This window comes from Panthera tigris, chromosome C2 (genome assembly GCF_018350195.1).
Source record: "Panthera tigris isolate Pti1 chromosome C2, P.tigris_Pti1_mat1.1, whole genome shotgun sequence".
NCBI lineage: Eukaryota > Metazoa > Chordata > Mammalia > Carnivora > Felidae > Panthera > Panthera tigris.
Window position 1 is genome coordinate 55,004,516 of NC_056668.1, and position 12,725 is coordinate 55,017,240.

Genomic DNA, 12,725 nt, shown 5'->3' on the forward strand with positions numbered 1-12,725 from the left:
TTAAGTGTCCGACTTTAGTGCAGGTCATGATCTCGCCGTCTGTGAGTTCAGGCCCTGCGTCAGGCTCTGTGCTGACAGCTCAGAGCCTGGAGCCTGTTTCAGATTCTGTGTCTCCCTCTCTGCCCATGCCCTGCTCACACTCTCTCTCTCTGTCTCTGAAAAATGAATAAACCTTAAAAAAAAAATCAGAACTGATAGTATAAGACAGTAAAAGGAAAAGTCAGTTGCTTGAATAATTTGGATCAGTAAACTAAATTTTGTACACATGTAGAAGATGGATTAGAGTTACTGTCAAGAAAGGACCATCCAGGTACCAACCAAGGTACCCAAAGACACCAAATCCCATATTATAAAGATGTGGAGAAATCATCTTTATTTAGGACTCTCGGGATGGGGGTTCTAAGTGGTGATATATACCACCCTAAAGGAATTGTACATGGAGTCAAAAGAGCCAACAAAAGGGAGTATGTATTAACAAGTATTCAGCAAGAACTTCTGGGATGCTGAAGATGTGCTGTTTCTCCCACTGACCAGGTTGCCAGGAAGTGAAATAAATGAGCATTAACAGATGCTGATTGCTTAGCCTACTGTACTTAGGCATTATTTCAATGATGAGTCTTACGTTAAGAAATGGAAGAGATCCCTCTCCTGGTAGCATTGTTGAGCAGAATTGGAATCGTCATGATCAGAGCAGCCTACTGCTGTATCCTATAGCTCTCACTGTTCCTCAAGGCCACCAAGGCCACCAAGGATAGGTGGAACAATTTGGTAGGAGGTGGCAGTGGGGTGAGGGCAGGGGACAGTTGCCAATAATATCTCTATATCCATTGCGTTCCAGTACTTAGAATAATCCCTGCTAATAGTGGGGGGGATGGTAGGAAGGGAAGGGCAGAGTCATGTAGGTCAGAAACCTACCACTTACATCTGTAAATTCCTGAGTTCTTTACCTTTTATTTATGATTATAGCATTACCACAATTCCACATCTTATCCTGTTCTCAAAATGTTCTTTTTAGACTTGTGTGAGCCAAAGGCTCTGTTGTATTTATTTGTGAAACCAATTTTTTTAAAGTTATAAAATAATAGCTTACACTTATTTAGTGTTTGCTATATGACAGACACTGTTCTAAGCACTTTTTGTAAGGATTAGCTCATTTGCTCTTCATAACCACCATCCCTCCACCATTATTCCCATTTTATAGATTAGAAACTGAAGCAAAGAGGTTAAACAACTTGCTTAATTCAGCAGGTAGTAAGTAGTAGAGTCAGGATACAAATCCATGTAGTCTTGGCTTTAGAGTCCATTCTCTGAACTGCATTTTACCTCCTCTGCAGAAATGGAAATTTTAAGATGGAAACCGGTATGTGAACACAAACTCACTTGGTCCATTGAGCGCAAACATGCACGTCTATTTGCCCTGAGATTAATTTGAAGCCAAACTTCTAACACTAGCCAATTACCTCATAAATGTGTACTGTTGGCCATGAGAAGTATGCTAAGTAAGAGAATACAGTTAGATCAGTAAAGAAAAAGACTTCTGTCCTGCAGATGCTTATCATCCCTATGTACCTGCAAAAGATCTTGTTTATGGGACAGTCTTGTAAAAAGCTAATGTGACAAAAGACAGGGTTATGATCTTAAGTCAATAGAGAGCTTACGAACAGAATGTACAATATTGTTCTCCATGGACAATGTTTAAACTTTTTATTTGAGGTAACTTTAGATGCACAGAAGTTGCAAAAATATAGCTGTACAATACAGAAGTGCAGAAAGGTTTTTGAATACCTTTCATTCAGTTTTCCCCAATAGTTAGATGTTACATAACAGTATATATTATCAAAACCAGGAAGTTGGCGTTGGTACAGTGGGTATTGTGTCCGGAGTCTCTAAGACCACCCTCCTGTTTTGAAGGACTTCAGGGACTCAGAATGTAGTTGTACTCACTGCTACATCTGTATGGAGATCCTTAGCCATTTGTAGCATGTGGGGGCAGGAGGGGGAAGGAGACAATAAATCCTGATGGCTTTTATTTTCTTTAATCACACTCTAGTGTTTTATTTTGAGATTATCAATTATCCTCTTTCTTCTTCAGGGTTGAATTATCAAATACATCTAATGTATTTACCATTTCTCTTATTAGATGATCGATAATATGATAATTTTTACTCTTTTTAATAACTACTGAGTAGCCTAGGATATTTAATTAAACTTACTATACTAAAAACTATTTTCGTCTAAAGAGCCAATTAATTTTTTTCTTTTTAGGCACATCAGATTAATATTGGTTATTATCTGACATTATTATTTTTGTATGGAGTAGCACTCACTGAAAGAGGAAAGAAAGAGGTATGTAGTATGTATTATTGCCCATTGTAAGTGTTTTCACATACGATGACTTGATTTTAACAAAATGTTGATTTTAGAAATTCTCTAACTCTTAAAAACTGAGAACAAACTGAGGGTTGATGGGGGGGAGTGGGAGGGAGGGAAGGGTAGGTGATGGGCATTGAAGAGGGCATCTTTTGGGATGAGCACTGGGTGTTGTATGGAAACCAATTTGACAATAAATTTCATATATTAAAAAAAAAGAAATTCTCTAAATGTTCATTTTGAAATGTAGGCTAGGGAAGATCTTAAGTTCTTTTGTGAATAGGTATTTTAATCACTGAGTATATTATCTATATGATCACATACAGAGATGCTAGGATTAGAGATGTGAATAAATGACTGCATGACTGGATCAATATTAAAGCTGCCCTAATTTCTCCAGTTTGGAAAATAATTCTTGTAATAGAAAAAAAAAATGCTTTTTACATCAGCCAAACCTAGTTTTATGTTACTACAGGATTATACAGAAGCAGAGAATAAATTTCTAGTGATGAAGATGGTGATCCAAGAAAATGAAATTTGTGAAAACTTTATGTCTTTAGTTTATTTTGGACGTGGTTTGCTTCGATGTGCCCAGAAGAGGTAAGGGTTTTAATAAATGGGTAAATCTTGTCTTTCAACTTTTAGCATTGTGACATGGATAGTTTTTGCACTATACTAGGTATGATGACATTTGTGCTCTTCTGGGTCTTCTTCACCTGTTCCTATAGAAATAATTTCTTTAATGTATTTGAGAATATTAAATATCAAATCTAACAGATCATGGCAGTAAAAGTCAGTGTAGCAAAGACATTAGGGACCATAGGCTTTGGAATCTGACAGACCTGGGTTTAAATCCATTTTGTACTATGTATCTAATCAATGACTCTAAGGAATGTAGTGTTGCTCAGCCTTATCTTTTTTTTTTTTTTCAGCCTTATGTTTTTTATCTATAAAATGGAACTAATAATAGTGCCATAGTGCTAATAATAGGGCATCTGGGTGGCTCAGTCGGTTAAGCGTTAGATTCTTGATTTCAGATCAGGTTATGATTTCACAGTTTGTGAGATCAAGCCCTGCATTGGGCTCCATGGTAACAGCATGGAGCCTGCTTGGGATTCTCTCTCTCTCTTTCTCTCTCTCTCTCTTTCAAAATAAATAAATAAACTTTAAAAAAAATTAGTGCTAAGAACACAAAAATGGTAGGCTTAATAAATAAATGCTGGTTGTAGTTATTAATACTATCACCAGTTGAATAGGTGTTTAAGGTATAAATGAGCTTTTAAAGCGTTGAAAGAGTCCAGATGCTATGTTTGGGGAACATTGGGGATTATATGTTTAGTGAAATTGTACGGGGGAACTGATATGGATTGTTTCCTTATTTGTACCCTTAGCCATTCGTAGCATAATTCATTAATTTTATTTGCTAAGAATGTATCATATTCTAGAGACTGTGCTAGCATCTCTAGATAGCATTGGGGATACAATGATGTGCAAAACAGTTCCTATCTTCATGTAACTGACACTATAGTGAATCTTGTAGACCTTAATCAAATAATCAGTTATACAACTAATTAATTTGGAAATATAATAGCTATGAAGGAAAATACAGTGAATAATTAAAGTTTTTACTGGGCCCCCAGTCTAGTTATGGGAATGAGAAGTCTTCTTGAGGAAATAATGTTTGAGATTTGAAAGATGAATTAGGCAGTTTAAATCCTTATGCAGTATTACTGCTATGTCCAACCATGGGATTCCCAGAAGAGTCATCTCTATGGTAGTTACCTGATTCTTTTGTAAGGTTTATCGTCTATCCTCTGGCATGCTTGTTTTTCACTGGGGTACCCAGAAGACTTCCTGCTTCCCATTTACTAACATGATGTCATCAATATAGTGGACTGGTGTGATGTTTTGCAGAATTTTAGGATGATCAAAATCTCTTTATATTGTAGAGAGAATTCTCATAGCTGTGAGACAAGACAGAGAATGTGTATTGCTGTCCTTTCCCCAGATGTGTGAACTATTCTTTAGTCTCTTTACTGATGGGTGTTGGAGAGAATCTGTTTTCCATATCACAGATAACTAGAAACCCCAGTCACATGACAGCATCATTGACTTTCATCCCTGGCCTATAGAAAACAACCACCACTGAACTGCCTGAAAACACTGCTTTAATAGTTAGAGTGTCCTCTGGGCCTTTCCAGGGAACTGTGTTTAGTGGTGGCTCCTCTGGTCTTAGGTAGTAAGTCCATTATAATATCCTTACCTCCTTGAACTTTCTTTAATACTCTGCCTTCAAATTTCCTGCATTTCCACCTTAATTACTATAGGTCAATGTTGGATCCAAGCTTCAAGTAGCCTTCTCAGCAGCATGGTGTCTCAGGTGTCCTAGCTAGGAAAGTAAATCTTGAATTGTGGAAGAGTCCTCCCATATCAACATACACTTCTCTATCCAGTTGTATATTTGTCTATTGGGTCAACACTCTTAAGATCCACTCCCACATATGTTTCTGCCAGTACATACTGGTCAAGTTCTGCAATTCTTAGGGTGAATAAGCTTTTTCTTTCAGGGCAGGAACTCTGTTTTCTTACATGGGCTCTGTTTATACCTGACCCTAGATTTATTGCTCTATGGGCAGTAAGCACAGATGGGAGAGGATCTTGAGAAGGAAGGGCATCATCTTTTGAGATATGAACCTCAGATGATACTTGGTCAGTAAAGGGATTCTGATACTCCTTGTCAGCCAGAGGGTTGAAGGCAATTTAAGAGTTTTACTTAAATGTCTCCATATCAGACCTCAGGGTCTACTTTTTCCCAATCAGAGCCCTGATTTTAGCATAATCCACTGAGGCAGTGTTTTTAGTTTTTGCTGCTGTTTTAACCTTATAATTAAATACTGGGCCTCATTTTCAGCACAGTTTGCCCTTATTAGAGTTGGTAAGGGTTCTTTAAATGTTACCGTAGAGGCCTTTTAGCTTTCACAGGGTGTCCTGAATTGGTAATAGTCCTGTCAAGGAGGTACATTTGGTCTCTTTTGCAGTTTGTTTCACCTTGTGACTAAATCTGGCCTGATTTTCAGCACATATTATCTTTATGGCTGCAGGAGAGAGTCTCTTTAAATGCTGCCATAGAGTCCTCTGTCTTTCACAGTGTGCCCTGAGTCAATAGTTGGCTGACCTGTGACTGTCATTCTCTTTCTTCAAGGCTTCCAAGACAGTAGACAAAAGCCAACCAACTCTACAATCCCTTTAATTACCAAGGCCCCCATACTGTTCAAGCTTGAGCTACTACATAATCTATTGCCTCCCCTTCCACCTGTATTTCATCCCATTCTACCACAGGTGAGAGTCCTAGTATTTGTATTTCTATAGCATGCCAGAGGTTATCATCACCCTACTTACCACCAAAAAAAAAAAAAAAAAAAAAAAGAGTTGCTCATTGTCTTATTGGTAAACTATCTAAAGTCCCATTCAAACTAACCTTATTTTAAAATAAATGCCTTACAGATATAATGGAGGACTGCTAGAATTTCATAAAAGCTTACAAGAAATAGGAGATACAAATGATCATTGGTTTGACATAGATCCTGCAGAAGATGAAGATTTACCTACAACTTTTAAAGTAAGAAATTAAGAACAGCATTTCATCTGTGACTAATCAGAATCCTCTTCGATGAAGTGTGGTCTGTGCTAATTTTGTAGTATTCTATAGCAGCATGTTCTTTTATTGGAAATTAGCTTTTTGTATAAGAAACAACATTAATCCCATTACTTTGTGCAGAATGTATGATTCAACACATAGAAGTGAGGTAGCTGTGTTAGCAAATAACAAGATTTGTTATTTAGAAACAAGAAGATTAAAAGCTATGCAGGTCCGGTACTTCATGCGGCTATAGCTAAATGTGGTAGTTAATTAACTTACTTTTTTTTCTAATTATACTTACCGTTATTTTGTTGTTGATTTAAATTTAAAAAGTACTAAGAAAACTTAAAAAAATTATTTCAGAAAATTTGAAAAATGTTTAAGTACTGAAAGATAAAATTTATCCATATTTCCTCAAAAGGAGAAACTAATACTAGTATTTTTATTTATGTTTTTCCAGACACACATGTATAAACACTTGTACCCTTTATTTTTAGTAAATTGGTATGTTATATACATTGATATATAGTTTAGAAATATATACTCTGAGTTTCCCAGTAATTAGATTATTCTACAGTATGATTTGTTTTCATGGTTCATCATAAAATCATGCTTTAATTTGCATAACCAGTTTCCTGCTGTTGAATATTCAGTTTATCCTAAACATTCCAGTTTTTCATTATTATGTAAAGTCATCTTTGTGCATCTCCCACATAATTCCCATAGGACACATTTCTAAAGGTGGAATTGTGAAGTAAGTCTTTAAAACACTTGTAAACATGTTGGTATTTGTCTTCATATATCCTCTTAGAAAGTTTGTACCAGTTTGTATTCTTAAGGCAAAGTATGAGGGTTACCATTTCCTCATACTTTCTGGGTATTCTTTACTTTTGGGGTAACTTTCATCCATCTTTTAAGTCATATTACAGTCACTTTTTAATTTGTTTAATATGAAAATAGCTACACTGAGTTTCTTTTGGTTAGTGTTTGAATGACATACGTCTTTTCAGACTTTTACTTTAAACCTTTCGGGATCTTTATGTTTGGGCTGACTTTAAAGCCAAATGCATTCCTCAAAGCAGATGTTTGTAAAGATACAAAATTCAACTTTCTAGTAAGCTGTAATAGGTCAAATTGTATATAGCTAATAATAGAGCCTCGAGATGTATGGGACAAAAGCTAATATAACTAGAAGGAGAGATAGAAAACTCTCCTCTCTCAGAGTACTATTTTAATGTAGCTCTCACAGTAATCAATAGAATAAGCAGTTTTTGGCATTTATCAGGATAATCACATGACCTTAAACCTAGACTTAGTAATGATTTTATATATTATTTTTAACATTGAACTTCGCTGCTTGCCTAAAGCAGGCCCTACTTGGTCTTACTTTTCTCTTTTTCCTCCTCCTTTTAAAATATTTTTTGTTATTCAAACTTTTTTTAGTGAATTTTTTTATTTCATGCAAAATAATACATACATGTAGTTTGTCAAATATTAGAAGACTTAAACATTAACAGTCTGTGGTACATCAGCTTTAATTGTAGTTCCTAACTAGAGAAACCTTCTTCCAACTCTCTAGACATTTTTCTTTGATATTTACCTATATTTTTTGAAAAGATGTGCTGCTTTTTAAATATTTCTCCATGGTAGATATTATCTTTGACTACCCATGATGGCAGATGAGGAGGGTTTATTAGCTCTTATACCTCCCCTTTACACATACATTTCCCTTTCCCCAACCTACCAATAGTCAGTCATATGTTTTTATTAAATGTGCCTTAGGTTTTTCTTTTATTCCTTGGAATATCCTTCACTTCTATGTAGAATCGTCTGTTTCTTTGATCTCAAGCTTTCTTTTTAGGTTTACTCCCTTGTTTTGGTGGTACAGCTCCTTCAGCAGCTTCCTAGAAAAGGGTACTTGATTGGGAGGTAAATTTTTTGAGATCTTTCAAGTCTTCGAAATAATTTCTTTTTTGTACACTTTATTTGTATCTTGCCTGGGCATCCAATTGTAGGGTGCAAATTATTTTCCTTTATATTTTCAGTGTGTTTCTGTTACCTTCTTTGCTTCCAATAGTACTTTTCAGAAATCTGATGCTCTGATTCTCAATCTTTTGCTGGTAACCTGTTTTGTTTTTTTCTTTCTGGGAATTTTTAGGATATTCTGTGTTCTCTAGTGTTCTGAGATTATATTTTGAAAATGTTCTGGTACATTCTAAAAATTTACTTATTTGATAATTTCTTCATTTCCATTTTTTCTTTCTGAAATGTTTATTATTCAGATACTTGACATCCTGAACTGAATCTCTGATTTTATTATTTTTTTCCTTATTTCTTACATTTTATTTTTTTGTACTATTTTCTAGGATATTTTCCTCAGCTTTAGCTTTCTGTGTAGGGCTGATATTCAGCCAGTGCACACTAGTCCTATTATATTAGTTATTATAATGTTAAAATATTTATATACAGCTTCCAAAAATATATGCTGCCATGAGTTTTTTGGGCACCCAGCCACCATTCCAGCTGCTTTGGACTTTCTACCAGCCCTCACTCCCTTACTTCTTTAAAATCCAATAAAGGTTTAATGTCTGACAGAACAGAATGCTTCAATGACCCTGTTCTGGCTGTAGGCCAGTATGTTCTTAATTTGTTAAGATTGATGCCTGGCAACCCACTGAAAATCTTGCTTCTCAGACATTATGATTAGTTTATTTTTAGGGCAATTAGAGGGCGACCTGTACCCCTTTATCCTGGGTGAGTTCCACCAGAGGCCTTCCCTGCCCCAGTTGTTCCTGTCCTCATATATCCCCTTAGATAAATTCATCCTGGTGGGGCAATATAGCACCCTTAGAGATGCTGGCACCCTAGCCAGGGTGGTGTCCTTTGAAATGCTTGTTATTTTTTAACATTACCATTGTTCCTATCCTTCTATTGAAATTTTAATTTCAATGACTATTTCAGCTATTATCTACTAAGAGTTTTTGTTGTTACGTATTATGTTCTTTGGTTTTTTTTAAATGACCATCTGTTCTTGTTTCATAAATGCATAATATAACAGAGGTAAATGTCAGCCACATCATGGAAGCCCTTAATAAGCCAAGTATGGGGTTCAGACCCTATCTTGAGTTTAATGTGAAACCCCTGAAGACTTTTAAACAGTAGAATGATATAATCAAATTATAATAAAATGAGAAAATGGAGAACACGCACATATACACTTGTATACTGTATGTATCTGTATTTATACGTATATATGCGTATGTATATGTGGCCTCTCTGGAAGGTGATACTCAAGTTGGAACCAGCAGATTGAGACTAGAACTAGCTCTGTGAAGACTGGGGGAAGAACAATTCTAGGTAAATGGAATATAGTGTGGCTTTCACAAGCAAGTCTGAGGAACTGAAAAAGATAAAACTGTGTAAATTTTATAATGAGCAAGGCTGGAGATGAATTTCAAGAGATGGCTAGATATACTGGGTTCAGCAGCACGTTCTGCAGAACCTTGCAGTCCTTGGTAAGGGTTCCCCACTTTGTTTTAGGTACAGTGGGAAGCCATTGATGAGTTTTAAGCAAGTAACTGACATCTTTTGCTTCTGTGTAGAGAGTACCTTGGAGCAGAGTAGGTGGGGAAGAGGGGGGCAGTTAGGCAGCTGTTACAGTTAATAATCTAGGTAACAGCTGCCTAACTGTTAGGCAGCTCCAGTGGTAAAAATGGAGATAGAAATGGAAAAATTTGCAATGTATTTTGGAAGAAGACTCAGTAGTTACTTGTTGATATATTACATGCAAAAGGTGATGGAATCTATTATGCAGTGGCTGAGTTCAAGATTTCTGGCTTGAAGCTGAACAGATAGAGGTAGATGACATTGATGTGAGTCCTATGAGGGCTAAGTCTTAGCCTGCTAAGTTTACTACTGTTACCATTAACATACATAACTTCCATAGCAAGCTGGCTTAAAACAGGCATTTTGTAAATATGTTGAATGAATGAATGCCTAAGATGGGAGGCAAGAGATAAGGAATAAAGAATAAGGAACAAAAGGATTAAAAAGGGAAAAAAACCTAATAAAATAGTTACAAATTGTAGTTAGTGTTCTAAAGAAGGCAAGGGGCTGGCGTAGAGAAGATGGAAAACACAGAGATACACACCCCTGTAGCTAGCTGCGTATATCCGTATGTATATATGCCTATAGGCATGTGTGGCATATATTTGGTGGGAGTATCAGTAGATCAATATTGAAGTACTAAGTTTAAGATCTGTGAAACTGCAGTAGTTATATATTTTCTGTGAGTCCTTTGTTGCTGCTGTTGTTGTTTTTAGCATTTCCACTTGGCCATTGGCTATGCTGACAGGATATACTACCCTCATACTGAAAGGTCCTTAAACGCCTCTCATTTCTTTCTCTCTCTTCTTGATACTAAAATGTTTTAGTTAATTTGGTCAAAATATCTTTATTCTTCAGTATCAGCCATCAATTTAAAATTCTGGGGGCGCCTGGGTGGCGCAGTCGGTTAAGCGTCCGACTTCAGCCAGGTCACGATCTCGCGGTCTGTGAGTTCGAGCACCGCGTCGGGCTCTGGGCTGATGGCTCGGAGCCTGGAGCCTGTTTCCGATTCTGTGTCTCCCTCTCTCTCTGCCCCTCCCCCGTTCATGCTCTGTCTCTCTCTGTCCCAAAAATAAATAAAAAACGTTGAAAAAAAAATTAAAAAAAATAAAATAAAATAAAATTCTGAATGGCATCAAAAGAATGTTATGGTGACTAGATTTATCAAATAGTCTATGGAAGCTTATTAGTCATGTTGTATACTCTCAGTATATTAGAAATACTGCTATTTGAAATCTCGTAATACTGTCTCTCTAAGGGATAAGGATTAAGGACCTGGTCAAAGGACCTGTTTAACATAGACCTGGTAATGTGTTTCATCTACATTTAATCAGCATTTTTAAAATAGGAAATTTCATTCCAAGTTGTAACTCAACATTGGAAGCATATTTCTGTACGCTACTTCTGCCCATAATGGCCCCGAGTGGCATATTACACCACTCCAGGAGTCCCACTGCCAATATGGTGTTCTGGAGACCAGTTCTAGCAGACCCTCCTGGGCTCCCAGTGATTTGTTGTCTCTCTGTATGTATATCAGAGCAAGTAATTTTTAACAGGAACATGCTGGGTGTTGTGCCATGAGTTAGGATGGTGAACAGAGGTATAGACTCAAATAAAGACTTTTTCCTTTCTCCATGTTTATGTTCAGTAAAAAACCCAGTATTTCTAATTTAGGGCCTTCTCATGTATTGTTTACTTTGAATGAGGGAAATATGTTCTATACTGTTTTTTAAGAAAACATACAATGCCTTCAAAAAGGGAGATAATAAAATGGACATATTATTTAAGGTAAAATATTGGAAGTGTTGCAGTCTTGTTACTAATAATTCATAAAATTAAAAAAAACCTTTTAATCTAGGATCTTCTTAATGATTTTATCAAGACAACTGAAAGTAATATAATGAAGCAGACCATTTGCAGTTATCTAGATTGTGAGCGATCTTGTGAAGCTGACATTTTAAAGAACACCAATTACAAGGTAATATAATTATTAACTGATTTTAAATTAATATAATTAAAAATTAAACTTTGATAAAAATTATTTTTATCATGCATCAAAATATTGTTTAAAAACAGTACTTAGTTTAATTACAGTAGTAATTCATGCAGTTAAGAAGTTGAGTATCTCTGAGTACTTAGATTCATAGTGAGCAGGAATTATTTAAATCCTGTGAGTCAATAAAAAAATAATCGATTTTGCTAAGGATTTTGTAATATTCAAATGCCTGTAATCATACATGAAAAATATGTGAAATATTCTTTATAGTTAGAAATGTTATAGGTTGAAAATACTAGCATTTTACTAAGGAGAAAGGTTGTTACTCCTCAAGCATTATGTTACTAAGTGAGCGATCATTATCTGTTGTATGGGTCTTGGTCAAACAAAATGAAACCAACCTGGATTTGAAGAAATTTAACAAAGTACTTCAAGTCTAGTTCTCTCTGGATATATCAGAATGAGGCTGTGGGAAATCACAAGATAGGATAAGATGTGACCGTCAGTGCCAATCTGACACCACGTCTGTCATATAGTGGAATTCCAGTTGCAAGGCATGATGTATACAGCGAGTGATGGGGGAGAAATCCAAGATCTATTCATTAGAGTAATACAAGTTTTGGGAAGTGGACCTGGGGAAGTGGAGTGCTCAACGTGGGGCAAGTTGGTCTTGGTTTAGGTGATATGGTGATAAAAATCTAAGGTTTGCCAGGGAGGCTTCCAGGGTTCCAATTACATGGACAGCATGTAGCAGCAGAACCTCCTGGCCAAAAAATTTATGCCATTCATGCAGTTTACCTATTTAAAGGATGCAGGGCTGTAGTTCCCAGGGAGCTCACACTGGGAAGGACAAGAAATTTAAACACTGGGATAATGCAGTAGCTATCACTAAGAGAACAAATCAGGTCTGGTGATTATTAGCAGAGATGCAGGAGAAAATGGTATGAAATTGGGGCTGGAGGAAAAGAGAAATGTAAAAATGGAGGTGAAGAAGAGGGGCAGAGAGCACGTTCCTCTGAAAAGATCACACATCAAATTTCGGATATTTTGTTGTATGCGGTATATGGAAGATGATTACATTGACTTCAAATTGACTGCCTTTTCTTTCTATCC

The 12,725-nt window shown here is 36.2% G+C and overlaps 1 protein-coding gene across 11 annotated transcripts in view; it reads left to right on the forward strand.

Annotated features, from left to right (window-relative positions):
• Nucleotides 1-12,725, forward strand: part of DZIP3 (DAZ interacting zinc finger protein 3) — a 131,552-nt gene that overhangs the window by 26,017 nt on the left and 92,810 nt on the right. For all 11 annotated transcript variants that reach the window (XR_006222173.1, XM_042999049.1, XM_042999047.1 and 8 more), the window contains 4 exons: nt 2,266-2,346; nt 2,846-2,970; nt 5,875-5,989; nt 11,475-11,594. Coding sequence is in view for 10 of the 11 variants with exons in the window: in XM_042999049.1 (XP_042854983.1) it covers nt 2,266-2,346; nt 2,846-2,970; nt 5,875-5,989; nt 11,475-11,594 (441 nt within the window). In the remaining variant the exon portion in view is untranslated. The remainder of the gene's footprint in view (nt 1-2,265; nt 2,347-2,845; nt 2,971-5,874; nt 5,990-11,474; nt 11,595-12,725) is intronic.